This window comes from Podarcis vaucheri (genome assembly GCF_965113315.1).
Source record: "Podarcis vaucheri genome assembly, chromosome: 8".
Taxonomy (NCBI): domain Eukaryota; kingdom Metazoa; phylum Chordata; class Lepidosauria; order Squamata; family Lacertidae; genus Podarcis; species Podarcis vaucheri.
The window spans coordinates 79,411,374-79,426,943 of record NC_138766.1 but is presented as its reverse complement, the minus strand read 5'-3'; the positions used below and the strand labels follow the sequence as shown (position 1 = coordinate 79,426,943).

General features: G+C 45.1%; 1 protein-coding gene and 1 long non-coding RNA gene across 2 annotated transcripts in view; both read left to right on the top strand.

Moving 5' to 3' along the window:
• SNTB1 (syntrophin beta 1) overlaps positions 1–15,272 on the top strand; it is a 108,374-nt gene extending 93,102 nt beyond the window's left edge. Inside the window, exons 5-7 of the mRNA XM_082235698.1 lie at positions 7,751–7,947; positions 10,088–10,278; positions 12,179–15,272. Coding sequence (XP_082091824.1) covers positions 7,751–7,947; positions 10,088–10,278; positions 12,179–12,271 — 481 coding nt within the window. The 3' untranslated portion in view covers positions 12,272–15,272. The remainder of the gene's footprint in view (positions 1–7,750; positions 7,948–10,087; positions 10,279–12,178) is intronic.
• LOC309539699 overlaps positions 1–15,570 on the top strand; it is a 357,400-nt gene that overhangs the window by 168,003 nt on the left and 173,827 nt on the right. The gene's annotated exons all lie outside the window — the stretch shown is intronic.

Below are 15,570 nucleotides of genomic sequence, written 5' to 3'. Positions count from 1 at the left end.
CTGTAAGATTTGTTTTCTTTGGCTGGTACTCCATGTGTGCCTCGCTTTTGGAAGCGGAATTTTGCTCTTTGATTCTGTAACGTTTAGTTCTGCTTGGGAGCATTATAATTTATTATTCCTGCTTGATTTCTGGAATTAATACTGCTGCCACCAAAGAGGCAGATCAGTCCTGGATATTGCCAAGCCCTCCAGAAACATTCCTGGTGTTGTATCACCCTTGCTTCTTTCTGCTGCCAGCTGTTTCCACCAGAGATGCAAGCCTGCAATAAGGAAGACATTTTCCCATTGGGATAGGAGATAACAGAGGAACAGCTGGTTACCATAGAGTGTCAGGAAGCAAGAACAAGTAGATGGATAAGGTGGGACAAAGGGAACATCACAAAGAGCTGGCTTTTGGCTTATGGGCACACTCTAAAGCAGACTTCCTCAACCTGGTACCCTAGAAGTTTTGGGCTGCAACTCCTATCAACAGGCCAGCTAGTAAGTTAAAAATAATGACTTGTGCAAGGCCACTTCATTTTTTTCCAGGCTGCTGGGGGGTTACACTGGGATGCTTGCCACATTAGACACGTGAAGCGCAAATGAATTAAAACGTGCAGAAAAATCCAAGTGGGAACTTCAGCCAGTTGCTGGTTAGAATCATAGAATTGTAGAGTTGGAAGGGACCGCAAGGGACATCTAGTTCAACCCCCTGCAATGCAGGGATCTCAGCTAAAGCATCCATAACATATGGCCATCCAGCCTCTGCTTAAAAACCTCCAAGGAAGGAGAGTTCACAACCTCCTGAGGGAGACCATTCCACTGTCAAACGGTCTCTTACTATCAGAAATTTTTTCCTGATGTTTAGTCAGAATCTGCTTTCCTATAAATTGAAGCCATTGGTTTGGGTACTACGCTCCAGAGAAGGAGAAAACAAGCTTGTTCCCTCTTCCATGTAACAGCCCTTAAGATATTTGAAGGTGGCTATCCCATCTTGAGAGTCCCATGGACTGCAAGAAGATCAAACCTATCCATTCTTAAAGAAATCAGCCCTGAATGCTCACTGGAAGGACAGATCGTGAAGCTGAGGCTCCAATACTTTGGCCACCTCAGGAGAAGAGAAGACTCCCTGGAAAAGACCCTGGTGTTGGGAAAGATGGAGGGCACAAGGAGAAGGGGACGACAGAGGACGAGATGGTTGGATAGTGTTCTCGAAGCTACCAGCATGAGTTTGACCAAACTGCGGGAGGCAGTGGAAGACAGGAGTGCCTGGTGTGCTCTGGTCCATGGGGTCACGAAGAGTCAGACATGACTAAACGACAACAACAAAATCCCATCTCCTCTTACTCTCCTCTTTTCCAGGCTAAACATACTCAGCTCCTTCAACTGTTCCTCATAAGGCTTCTTGGTTCTTGGCCCACTTCTCAGTCCACGTTGCACCCCAAATGTTTCCGGGAGCCCAAGCCCAAACCACATCTGGCATAAAGCATGAAGAAGCTCTTTCCTAGCTTGATACCAGTTTACTGATAAAGATCATCGCAGATGTTTTCCATTATATCCAATCTGGTGCAGAGTAATGCGTTCGGCCAGTGTGAGGATTTCTACTTGCGCAATCAAACTCTCTCTCCCCCCCCCCCAACTGTATTCACTCTAAATCTGTTCTGGGGATTTTCCTAACCCTCCAGAGCAGATTTGGGGCATGCATGTTGTGTGTAGAATTGCATTGCACAAGTAGCAATCCTTGCACTAGTGGAACATGTTAGTTGAACACCATCCTGTTTCAGCATTCGAAACTCCCATTGTTCTAGGCACGTTTTGCGACAGGGAACTTCACTCATGTGAGCAGTTTCTGAGCTCTGGGCGCGGTCCTGCACCTAAGATTTCAGATTAAAACTGCCACTGCTGGAACAAAAGGAGGACCTTTTTCTGCCTATCCACTTCCAGCCGCTCTCTTAAGGCTGGAGAAGAGACCCTCATAAGAATATTAGGGGATGGGCAGGGGAAGCGTAGCCTTGTTTTTTTGCAGTCTTCAGATGAGGACTAGACCATGTGAAAAATGAAGATTTTAGCTGCAGTTCATTCATTTTCATATGTGTGTGTGTGTTTTAACATATCATTTACAACAATTATTAAACATACTTTTATATCTTACACAATTTTTTTGACTTCCATCAATCACACCTGAAAATTTTCCAATCTTTTCACTTAATTTACATTTCTTACTTTCACTATTACATTTAAATATCATAACTAATGTCTCTCTTCTTTCTCTTCTTTGCAATATTTCATATATTTCTCCTTACAAAATTTCTTGTAGTCCTACTAGCACAACTTATTTATTACAGTTGCTCTTCAAATAGTTTGTATATTTCTTATAATCTTCTGCAAACCTTTGGTCCCGCGGGTTTCAAGTCCCTCCTGTCATTTTATCCAATTCTGCGTAGTTCATTAATTTTGTCCGCCAATCTGCAGTTCATTCATTTTCAGCTTTGTATTCTTATCATAAAAAGCGTGCCTAGACATTCCGTTGCGGCGCCCATAACTTAGGTTTAAAGTGCCATTTAGCGCCTAGCTTTGATATCTCAGTTTCTCACACTGCCCAGTTCACCAAATGCATGGACCATTTCCTGGCTGAAGCCGTGAGGCTCTGAACACAATCCAGTTAAAACACTGTGTACGACCAAAGGTACTCTTTGTCTGAGCACTTGGTGGCTCTCATGCGTCTAGCTTCGAGCCGGCCACATGTAGTGACAACTGCCAAGCTGTCGCTAGGCGAAACATTTCTCACGTATCGGAGGACAGCAAATGGAGACAAATGTGGAGGCAAGAGTTGGCCCGGCTTGCAGAAGACTTAACCCACCCAAATAAGTGTGGGATTCCTGCACTGCGAGGAAACAGGACAAGACACGAAGGTTCTCATGTTACAAGGCTGGCGAGTCGGCATGTTCCTGCTAGCAGTGGCGTGAGGGACTCTGTAGCCTCTCAGTGACCCCGAGCGAGTTTGTAAGGGTGTCTAGAACACCCAATCCCTTCTTTGTACTGGCAGGAGGGTTATCTTAGGACAGCCACTCAGGGAATGACAACTAAATTGCCACAAGCGTGCAGCTGTTTGTGTCAGAGCGACGGTGCACCAACACACAAAAATGGAAGTGCTTAGGAGCACAGCAAGCCGCCTTGCTGGAGGCATTTTAGCAGAGGATGGGTGGCCATCCGCCATGGATGCTTTCGTTGCAATTCCTGCCTTGCGGGGGTTGGACTAGATCAGGGGTCTGCAACCCGCGGCTCCGGAGTCGCATGTGGCTCTTTTACACCTTTGCCACGGCTCCGGGGTGGATACTAGTGAGGGGAGGAGGCGCATTGTGCGCCCCGACACTCCCCACTGTGGCGGGCGCTGTACTGGCTGTGACGTCGCATGGGAGCGGTGCGTGCGTTATTGTTTTGTGTTTTGAAGGGGAGTGAAGAACACACACACACACAAAAAGATAACTTGTTAATTTAACGTTTATTTCTATGAGGAGGAGTAATTCTGAGGGGTGAAACAAAGAAATAATAAAAAAGTGACAAAAAAGTTATTTTTATAGTGACGAGTTTTGTGGCTCCCAGATTTTTTTCCTTCGAAAACGGGTCCAAGTGGCTCTTTTTGTCTTAAAGGTTGCAGACCCCTGGACTAGATGACCCTTGGCACCCCTTCCATTTCTACAGTTCTGTGATTCTATGAGTCACATAGAGCAGCGCACGGAAACGCCATTTACCTTCCCCCTGGAGTGGTACCTATTTATGTACTTGCACTTTGATGTGCTTTCAAACTGCTAGGTTGGCAGGAGCAGGGACCAAGCAACGGGAGCTCACCCCTTTGCGGGGATTCGAACCACCGACCTCCTGATCGGCAAGTCCTAGGCTCTGTGGTTTAACCCACAGCGCCACCTGCATCCCTTGCCTTTCCCCTACCCTGAAGCTATTTGCATTTCTAAACACCAGTCTGTACCTCAAATCTAGCTGGACGATCCAGGCTGCAGGTAAGCTTGAAAAAGAATAGCAAGCGAGTTTCACCATCACGATGTGAATCCTCTGCAAGTTGCAGTACTTGAGGAATTGAGGACTCCTTGCCAATTCCAGCGTGGGCTGATCTGATCCCAGACTAGTGTATGAATTGAAACTCGGTTATCCCTTAGATCCATTAGCGGTTCCCAATTGGTGGTCCGTGGACTGGCTGCTATATAAACAAGCAGATCAGTGATTCCTAACACTCTGGTTGTTTTGACAGCATTCTCAGCTTTTTTTAAAAAAAGGGAACCAAAATGCATTTCAAATGTGTGTTGCAAGAGAGAATACTTTCAGGAATGCAGTGTCTTGAGTGACAATATTCCGATGCAGATTTAGTTGTGGGTTTAAAATGTGCTCAGGTTAATGCAGAAATGTGGATGGGGTGGGGTGAGAGACACATGCAGAGAGGACATGGGCAGGAAATGGACTTATTCCATCCTTATCAAGCTTTAAGCATGAGCCATGGGTCTACATCTCCTTGAGTCCCATCAGGGGGGAAAGGGGGGGTACAGTGGTACCTTGGGTTACAGACGCTTCAGGTTACAGACTCCGCTAACCCAGAAATAGTACCTCGGGTTAAGAACTTTGCTTCAGGATGAGAACAGAAATCGTGCGCAACAGGAGCAGGAGGCCCCCTTAGCTAAAGTGGTACCTCAGGTTAAGAACAGTTTGAGGTTAAGAACGGACCTCCAGAACGAATTAAGTACTTAACCCGAGGTACCACTGTATAAGTAAATATATAATAATAATAATAATAATAATAATAATAATAATAATAATAATTAATAATAATAATAAATGTTTCTTCTTGATCCCCATATTCCTGCAACTCTACAAATCTATGATACTCAACATGCTGGAAAAAGCTCCGTTTGTTTTGGATTTTTAGCTCTCCTGTGCCCTCTGCTGGGAAGTGCCGGTCCTTGAATGCACACACCCAGGACACTGTTGAGATGGACCTTTTACCTGGCAAAGCCTCTCCATCTGGCTAATCTTCAGGTGAACTCTCTCACAGAGAGCTGAAAGCTCTGAGCTCATACAGTTCCCTGCAGTATATCAATTGTTCATCAACTTCTGAATGGCCCTGCTTGTTGAAGGGTTAAAAAACAAACCCAAAAAAAGCACTGCTACATGAGTAACAAGTGTTTTGGGTTTCTCTCATGCTACTAAACCCATGTGCAAAAATGCCTTGTGGCTTTCCCCCCTTATCTTCTGAATGCAACATCAACTGCTTTTAATTGAATTGGCTCACTTGGACCACTAAAGAAACATGAGTCCAAATGATTCTTTGGCTGTCTTTTCTCCTGCTGATCTTTTCCTTCCTTTTATCTTCTTCTTCTAACATCAGCACGTGATAAAGTATGTTAAAATGAGCTGGATTCTAGGATTCTGTGTTATAAATCAAGCACTAAAGAAATTGGAGTTCTTGTTGGAAATGCACTAAAACAGATATACCAAGAACTCTGGTCACAACTTTCAATTTGAGGAATAATTCCTACTCAAGAGTTGAAATGAAAAACGTGTATATTCTGCTAAGAATAACAGTTTGAAGCTAGTAGTAAATTTAAATATAACATGTAAGTACGATGGTTTTAAAGTAATGGTAAGTTTCGATACAACGTTTAAGTACAGAAATAATATAGTTTCAAATATACAGTGATATGGTACAAAGGTACATGAAATACCAGTGCACAACAATTGTTTTATACAAGTCTCAATGGCAATCAAAAAGAGTCCATATATATAAAAAATCAGGATGAAGAATACAGAATAAAGGATCAAATAGGGCCAAAACGGAGTATCCGGAGTGTGAATCAGACGTACGACTCAGTAGTGGTGACCAATTTGGTGTGCCACGAGAACATTTTTATTCTGAAAGTGTGGCTCAGAGAAATAAGTTTGAGAACCAGTGTATTAAACTAGTGTTTTATGTGAACACACATCAGGCTGGTACCTGCTGCCCTGCTTCTGCTGCAGTGTTGATGAAGCAAGAGTATCTGCGGAGAACAGGATGATGCCAGACTTAGAAAAGCCTTTGGTCAGACCCGTCTTACATACTTCTGCTCAAAGAGCTCAAGGGACAATTATTGCAATTACTTTCTGTAATGAGCTGGCCTCTCTCTCTTTCTGCAGAGCTGAAGCCCAATAGTGTCAGATTTGCAAATGAATTCTGACCCAGGGAGAGGTTGCGGGCTCCCTTTCCTTGGAAGGTTTCAAGAAAAGGAACAGGAGGTATGAGGCATGCATTGAGGATGGCCAGCCAGGTGGCTGAGAGGCCAAGCTGTTTCCTCAGAGCAGTTTCCGCCGTGAGCCTATCAAATTTGAACCAAGATGTGGCAAAGGTTTGCGGCTCCCAGTTTCCCTTTGAGTATAGACAGCTGCAAATGCTGTAAAGAGGTGTAAGAAAAGGAAAGAAATCACACTTTCATGGTAGACCTCCCTTTGGATTTTTGTTGTGACCTGGCTAGGCCCGCACACATATCCTCTGTAACAGAAGGGCTATGGCATTTGAGGGAACCCTTGCCTACCACAGAACCGCAGTTGAGCAACAGAACATTCTGGGCCATCTTCTGTCCTCAAAGGTGTGTATGGCTGTGTCTCTTACCCTGTAGAAACCCTCAGACTTTGTGACTTGCAGCCCCGCGTGGGAGGCTTCCTTACTAAATGGAGGCAATTAGTTAGAGACCTCAGTTGGTACAGATGAAACCTGTCTGTTCAAAGGGTGCTATGGTGGAAACAGTGCCTGAGAGCCCTGTGGTCTGGAGTCACGCTTTTAAGTTTACTTATTAAAATTACCGACGTGAGTTTGTGATGACGCAGTCAGTCAGATTGCAGAACAATTAGCAAACTCTTTGGATTAGTTAGCATATTATTCAGGAAGAAAGTCGATGTACCCATTCCATGTTGACAAAGATAAACAAGATTAAATCACGCCTCAGAAGTTCAGACCAGCACCTTTCCTAACAGTCCTGTCACTTGTTGTTGTTGTTTAGTCGTGTCCGACTCTTCGTGACCCCATGGACCAGAGCACACCAGGCACTCCTGTCTTCCACTGCCTCCCGCAGTTTGGTCAGGCTCATGTTTGTAGCTTCGAGAACACTGTCCAACCATCTCGTCCTCTGTCGTCCCCTTCTCCTTCTGCCCTCCATCTTTCCCAACATCAGGGTCTTTTCCAGGGAGTCTTCTCTTCTCATGAGGCGGCCAAAGTATTGGAGTCTCAGCTTCGGGATCTGTCCTTCCAGTGAGCACTCAGGGCTGATTTCCTTAAGAATGGATAGGTTTGATCTTCTTGCAGTCCATGGGACTCTCAAGAGTCTCCTCCAGCACCATAATTCAAAAGCATCCATTCTTCGGCGATCAGCCTTCTTTTTGGTCCAGTTCTCACTTCCATACATCACTACTGGGAAAACCATGGCTTTAACTATATGGACCTTTATGGGCAAGGTGATGTCACTATCAACTTCCAAGTTCAATGGCGCTCCAGGAAATGCTTGCTTCTCATCTAATCGTTTCGCCACCTTTAGATAAGTGTCACGGCTTTTGCAAGGAAACCTTGAATAATATACTTTGATCTGATCTCGTCTGCTTGATGCAACCTCCAGTTAAAGTGAAATTGAATTATATAGCAGATACTGCAACTGGGACCTTCTGCATACCAAACAGGGAATCTACTATTGTGAAACCCTCCCTCTAACGCCAACTTCTTGTTTCGTTCATTCCCCTTTAGGTTGGTACATTCAGGACCTGGGAAAGGCTCCCCCCAGGCCGGGATGGATTTGTCCTTTGCTACCCGTACGGGTACGCGGCAAGGAATCGAAAGCCATCTCTTCAGGACAGAGACCAGCAGGGACCTCTCGCTGTGGACGCGGAGCATAGTTCAGGGTTGCCACAACGCTGCGGAACTCTCAATGGAAATCACTACCGGTGAGCCAAAGCCATAGGGCCACAGTCGGCAACTATCCTTTGAACCTACAGCTGCCCAGCAGCCATGGCCCCTAGGTGGGAGAAGAGGGCACAATATTGCTTACCTCTGGTCTGTTTGCTGTCCAAAAAGGCCAAGGGGTGCTGAAGGTCCCTTTGTCTGCTATATCCAGGAGTGAGCAAAACGAAGGGTTCTCTCACAATGTACAGTGCCTCGGGTTACGGAGGCTTCAGGTTACAGACTCCGCTAACCCAGAAATAGTACCTCGGGTTAAGAACTTTGCTTCAGGATGAGAATGAGCTATGGTGGCTCATTTACCAGACATAATGTATTTAGCATTAACTCTGGAAGTGTATACAGTGGTACCTCGGGTTACAGACGCTTCAGGTTACATACGCTTCAGGTTACAGACTCCGATAACCCAGAAATAGTACCTCGGGTTAAGAACTTTGCTTCAGGATGAGAATGAGCTATGGTGGATCATTTACCAGAAATAATGTATTTAGCATTAACTCTGGAAGTGTATACAGTGGTACCTCGGGTTACATACGCTTCAGGTTACATACGCTTCAGGTTACAGACTCCGATAACCCAGAAATAGTACCTCGGGTTAAGAACTTTGCTTCAGGATGAGAACAGAAATTGCGCGGCGGCGGCAGCGGGAGACCTCATTAGCTAAAGTGGTACCTCAGGTTAATAACAGTTTCAGGTTAAGAACGGACCTCCAGAACGAATTAAGTTCTTAACCCGAGGTATCACTGTATGCTGCTATTTGCACTAGGGAGAAGTGTGTTTTGAGAGCCTTTTGCTTTGTTCACGCAGAGCTGAATTATATAATCGAGGCGAACCCTCGAGTTCAGTTCTGCTGCAAGCCACAGAGGCTGGGCTTATGGGGTGGGCTCCCAGACCCGCAGTTGCCATAAGGAAGACTACAATACGATACGATAATCTTTATTGTCATTGTCCCATACAACAAAATTGAAAAAATCTACATCAGACATTCAAAAACCAACAAGCCTGCTATCCCAACTATCCCAGCCTGGTTAGCCCCCTAAAAACTCTGATACCCCATAATTGAATACAATATACTCACATAGAGACTACCTTAAAGGTAAAGGGAGCCCTGACCGTTAGGTCCAGTCGTGGCCGACTCTGGGGTTGCGGCGCTCCTCTCGCTTTATTGGCCGAGGGAGCTGGCGTACAGCTTCCAGGTCATGTGGCCAGCATGACTAAACCGCTTCTGGCGAACCAGAGCAGTACATGGAAATGCCGTTTACCTTCCCGCTGGAGCGGTACCTATTTATCTACTTGCACTTTAAGGTGCTTTTGAACTGCTAGGTTGGCAGGAGCAGGGACCAAGCAACGGGAGCTCACCCTGTCACGGGGATTCAAACCAACCTTCTGATTGGCAAGTCCTAGGCTCTGTGGTTTAACCCACAGTGCCGCCCGTGTCCCCTAAGAGACTACCTTACACTGTGTTTAAAACCAAAATCACATTTGGGTAGAAACTGCTTCTCAGGCGGCTAGTCCTAGTCTTCATAACCCTGTACCTTCTTCCAGAAGGCAGAAGCTGAAAGAGATCATTTCCGGGGTGTGCACTATCTTGCGCTATCTCTGCCGCTTTCTTATGGCACCTGGCAGCATAGATTTGATCCAAGGTGGGAAGAGTGCACCCAATTATTCTCTCTGCAGTCTTTACAACCTTGGACAGCGTTGTTTTTCCCCTGACCGTGTGGTTCACAGACCAGGTCGTTCCTGGTTTGTGTCCCAGCTATTGTGAGCCAAGGCGTCTGTCACAGAAATTTTGCCTGGCTAGGACCAATTTGCAGGTTCAGAGAGCCTATTAACCCCCCATGCTTTTAATTATTACTATTATATACAGCTGCAGTTGGTATTACTTCCTGCCTTCCAGGTATCTTCTCGGCTCCTGCTGATGCTCAGCCACGTATGCTGAAATATTAGTGCTACGCTGTTTTCCTGCTTGCAGTCATCGGAGCCTGTTTTCAGTTGTCATGGAGCCAATTAGTTCCCTATCCCCAAGCTTCTCTGCAAGCTAGAACCAAAATATTCAAAAGCCTTCAAATAGGCTTGTGACTCCCCACCCATTAACTATTACCAATTCCTGTGTCTTTTCCCCTTCAGCTTGCACCTACAAAAGCCAGGAATGCCGTCTGACCATTCATTACGAACACGGATTCTCCCTCGCAGCTGAACCCCAAGATGGTGCCTTCCCCAAAACCATTCTACAGTTTCCCTACGAGAAGCTAAAAATGTCCTCGGACGATGGGATTCGGATGCTTTACTTAGACTTTGGAGGAAAGGAAGGAGAAATTGTAAGATTTTTATTTTTGTATTTCCCCCGCATTGCCGTGAATATAGGTTGTTGTCGTTTGTAGCAACTGATCCTTCGATAAACGTTTTGTTACAGGGTGACAGTGATTGTGCAGCGTTGTGCTGCGAATTAGGTGCTTAAGAATTTGGAAAGTCTTTGAAGAAGCAGGTGTCATGTCACAATTCCTAGAAATCAGGAGACAGCTCCTTGCAGGCCTGAAGGTAGATAGGCAAGGCTATGTGTGCTGTCAGGGGTTCAGGAGCAGAGACGCAGAGAAGGGAGGAAACAGAGAGTGAGGGGGAGGAATCCGAAGGGAAAATGAGTGATGATGACGACCCGAGATCTCCAAGCCTAAGCAGTGAGTCAGAGGACTCCCAAAAGGGAGCCCCAGTGAGCAGAGCAAGGGGGGGATCCGGGGGGACACCCCAGGAGGAAGGGAACAGAGGAGATTCAGAGAGTAGCAGCTGGAAGTCAGGACCCACGCTCATAACTGAGAGCGGCAGCAGCTGGAAGTCGGGACCCACGCTCAAGACTGAGAGCAGCGGGGCGGAAGGTAGCCAGGCATCGGGTTCCGGAGGCTGTCAGCAGGAGGGAGGGCACACGTCAGGGGTGGTCACGCCCTCCTCAGAGAGCGAGGCGACGGTTAAGAGGAAGGCAGGGAGTTGGGCGCGCGCGCCAAGTTCAAATGCAGAGGAAGCTGGCGCAGCAAGCAGCCCGGAGAGGGAGCCGGGTCCCAAAGCCCGCCGAAAGGAGGAGGAAGGAAGTGGGGGGTCTTCAGCGTCAGAGGAGTCTAGGAGGGAGGAGACTAGGAGGAGCAGTGGGACCCAGAGACGCAGGGAGAGGCGTAGGAGGTGGAGCAAGGCTAGGGTATTAAGCTGGTGCGCAGGAGGCGGAGAGTCAGACGAGACTTCGTCGACCTAGAATGGAAGGTGTAGAGCTGCACGTTGCAGTTCGGAAATGAAACTTGTAACTCAATAAAGACTCTTATAAAGTGAACGTTGGCGAGCGTGGTCCTGTGTGAGCTGGGACCTGGTGGCAGCTCTGACATGTGCGCTACAGGTTTTTTTTAAAGATGAAGTTTCTGATCCTGGGCAACACAAATTTTGCAGCAAGAATATCTGCCGCTTGTATAAAATATACAAAACCAAATACGCACAGCTTTCGCTTGATTGAAGTATTTATAGGCCTACCATATAGCAAAGTAATTTAAGTCACAGGTTTAATGTGCATTACCATTGCACAGGGCCAGTGAACAACCTAGAGGGAGAAACGATGGAGCTTGACTGCAAAGTTCCCATTATCTTTTCCTGGAAAATGAACAGGGATAGCTCAGCTAGGGGAATCCCATTTCTAAGCACACACTCATTTTCAGCTTAGAACAATTCATCTCCTCTTTATCCATAGTCAGATGGGCAAATGCTCCCACAAAGAGTAGGAGTCAATGTCTTATTCCTTTACTTTGAAACCGGCTACTGGAGGTGCACCTAAGGTTAGCTTCTCCCCCACCACCTTGCTCCAGCTACCAAAAGATCAGCAAAAACAAGGATCAGCTGCATAGTTGGGAGAGAGAAGAGCTACATTTGACATCTCCAGCCGTTGCTTTGCAGAATTGCTTTTTTGCAGCCCTATGGACCACCTATCTGATTTAGCCTGCTGCATAATCTACAACCACGTCACCTTCAGAGTGATGCTTTCATTCTAGTTTTGAGCTTACTGTAAGGATACTGATAACTTTTTTTTTCTTCATACGATCGAAAATAAAATTGTGGGTTGCATCGAAAGATCCCATTTCTGCTTACGGAACCATTCGTTTTGTTAGCAAGGCACCTTCGGCTGCAACCCAGATTTCCTTCTGTGTACATCCTTTATTGAGTCATACTTCTTCTCTCTTCTGATTTCAGCAACTGGACCTTCACTCGTGTCCAAAGCCAATTGTGTTCATCATTCATTCATTCCTTTCAGCCAAGATTACAAGACTTGGGTTGGTAGCATAAGCACAGTCTGAAGGAAGAACAGAGAAGCTGCCTGCACAATCTAAATGGCAAGAGACATCTCGGCAACAGCAGAAGCTGCTAGGGATATATATATATAAATATTATGCACAGGAGCAATGCCCACGTTTGGACCAGCTACAAAAACAGAGCACAGAAAGGAGGAAGAGTTGCTGAGACGTTCAAGAGCAGGACATTTGCTTTGACTAACACACTGCAGGGGAAACAAAACTGATTGCTTGTAAATAAAGGAAATAAATAAATAAATAATTGAAGGAGTAAATAGCTTAATACTACAGCGTGGCATTTCCAGTATACATAACTGTGCCCGTAGCAGTGCTAAGAGAGCAGTGGTTTTCAAACTGGGCTTTGAGAAACTGTGGGATGCCTCAGTTAGAAAATCAGCAATGCGAGAACAGCTCCCCTGAAGTCTACTATTTTCCCTGGCGTCGCCCAGCCGCAGTGGAGCAACGGTCAACTTTGGGGTGCCCCTCTCTGTTTATGTAGCATGACAACTGCTCCCCACAGATGGGGCTGGCAGTCTTTGTGAACTGATAAAAGTGTGTCCCAAAACATCCCAGAAATCTGCAGTCCATTGTGGGTAAGGAGAATCGGTTGAACACAGATGTGGGCAGGGATTCTGAGAGTATGCAGTTTGGAAACCGCTGATGAGTGAAAATAAGGGCTAGGCAGATAGACAGAAGATCTGGCGAAAAGCTGTCAAGGTCTTGTGCATCCGTGGACTTTGTATCTGCTGAGCCATCTTTCCGTTTTCAGAAAACTCCACTTTCCTGCCATGAATGCACCAGCCAGAGTAGTTTGCTTATCCAGACAAAGGTGGAAATGGTTTGGAAATGTAGTTCTCTCTGAACATTGCACGAAAGGGCACTATTCCCAGGTGGAGAGGTCAGACTGCGGCAGCGTTGCCAAGCCAGACCAGAGCAGGAGGAAACCTCAGAATTGTCCTTAGGTACTGTAGCTTAAGGGTTACAATGGTCACATGTAACATTCGGCTGTAGAAGCCGCTGTGCCCGTTTAGTTAATAAATCCAAGATAACTTTCGTAAAATGGAGTTGCTCAGTTAACAGTAGTAACTTGTGGTGAGAGAAACAGTCTATATGAAATTATGTGATGCATTTCAAATCGTTTTACTCTAAAGACATTGAAGGTGGCGAAGATCCTTCTGGAAGAATTCTAAGATGGGGAGGCTCATTTTGAACTGAGCTTTGGCTAAAGGTCCTTCAGTGGTGATGCTTTTGCTGACAGGCTTCCCATGAGCCAAGGAACAAGGGAAAGGTTCTTTAATTCCTTCCTTCCCAGCAAGAAACTTTGGCAACCCTATATTATTGCCATTTCACTCCCATTTGCTGGCTTCTTGACCCAAGTATAGATCCGAACAGCTGTGGTGTAAGAACACCAGCAGCACTCGGGAGCAACCAATCGCCATGGCAAAGTACTGTTTTATTGGGCTGGAGAAGACCCAGGGAAGCGGGTGGACTTAATTCAGTAATGACTAACTTGTCCATCAATGTCAATGGGTCTCCTCTGAGTATGACTTGGTTGGATACGACCCACAAAGAATCCTGCTTGAATGCAGTCCTCCAAATGCATCAACACTAAAACCCTATCTTGTACACACACACACAAAGAGGCAGAAAATGTGATCGGGAGACCCTGAGCTGGTGGCTTTCAGTATAACAATTATCCTTATTATTCATGCTTCCTGGAGCACTGCTCATTTTTTCGATGTTGATTCCCTCTGACAGACAAAAGGGAGCTCAGTTGTGTTTCATTTTAATTGTGTTCCCTGGAAGTGGGACACAGCAACTCTTTTTAGAGTTATTTTTGTACATGGGGGAAAATACATTGTTTTATATACAGAAGATACCAAGCAGGATCCGTATTACAGTGCAGATCTTAACCATGGCTAACGGAGCAAATGTTGCTAAGCACATCATGCACTTAACTTCATCCAGAACTGAACCTTAAACCAGAGTTTCCTAACCAGGGTTTGAAGCTAATAATAAAACCCTGGTTATAGAGTATTTGCTTGGTATTAATAACAGCTATGCCTGGTAATGGTGTAATTCTTAATGATGGTAAATGCAGGCATGGTGCAGGCAGAGGATGGAAATTACTGAAGCCCTTGAGATGGGAGGGATATGATAATAGCGGTCTTCCAAAAAGAGATCTAACACACAACCCCTTTCTGTCAATGTAGTATTTCCCTGATCTAGAGCCCCATGTCCCACTCCAGTGCGCACAGAAGACTCTATGGGCTTCCATGTTTAACCTGAATGGACTTAGGAGTGGAATGCATCCAGGGGTAGGTCTCGTTCCTGCATTTAAAGCATAGGAACACCTTTGCAGGTAAGAGATCTCTGTAAGTGGAATAAGGGTGTCCATGTCAGTTGAAGGATGATAGAGGGATATGTGAGGCTGGGCTGAATTTTTTTCCTTTTGTGAAAACTAAAGGAACATGCAAATATACAGATGGAGAGCCATCAATCCATGCACTTGCCAACGTCATGCAAAATACAAGTTCTTCGTTCAATACAAATGAAATTGCAAAGGGAGAGCATTTGTGGATTTGAATGACAGAAAATAACCCAGAATTACTGTGTATTGTAGGGAAAGTAAATGCATGTGTAAATTATACTGTCCCTAAACACTTTTTTAAAAAATCACTGGAATGTTATAGATATACCTGCATTGTAAATAATCAGAAGTTATCTATTAGTGATCAATTAATAAATAACACAGTATGTCATGTAATTTACGGTGCTCAGATTACAATATAAAGAATAAGCGAATAATTTGCAAAGAGAAAAAAATGTTATATATTTATAGACAAATTAAATACAGATTTTGGATCGACTCATATTTGGTTGGAGTTGATAGAACGAATTATACGGCGCTACTCAAGATTTGTAAGAATTTAGTTTAAAATATTTATATTTTAGAGGAAAAAATACTATATTTAATAAAAAATTCATTTACTGGAGCTTTTGTGGGGTTATAATTTATATGGCAAGAACCGAATGCTTTGAGAGAGCATTATAGTTACATTGAGTGATGCTAGCTTGATTAACCCCAATGGAATTTCTACAACTGAGTTTTGGCTTGATAGAAGCAATTATTCTAGCTAAGTCTCCTTTTACAATTATCTCCCTTGAATCTTCTGAAACTGGTTGAAACTTATTGTGCACATCTTTGCTTTGACTGAGGCATTCTGGTTCATCTTGGTTCATCTACGGGGGTCAGCAGTCGGGTCTACAGGAAAAATATTCCTCCTGGTGGGC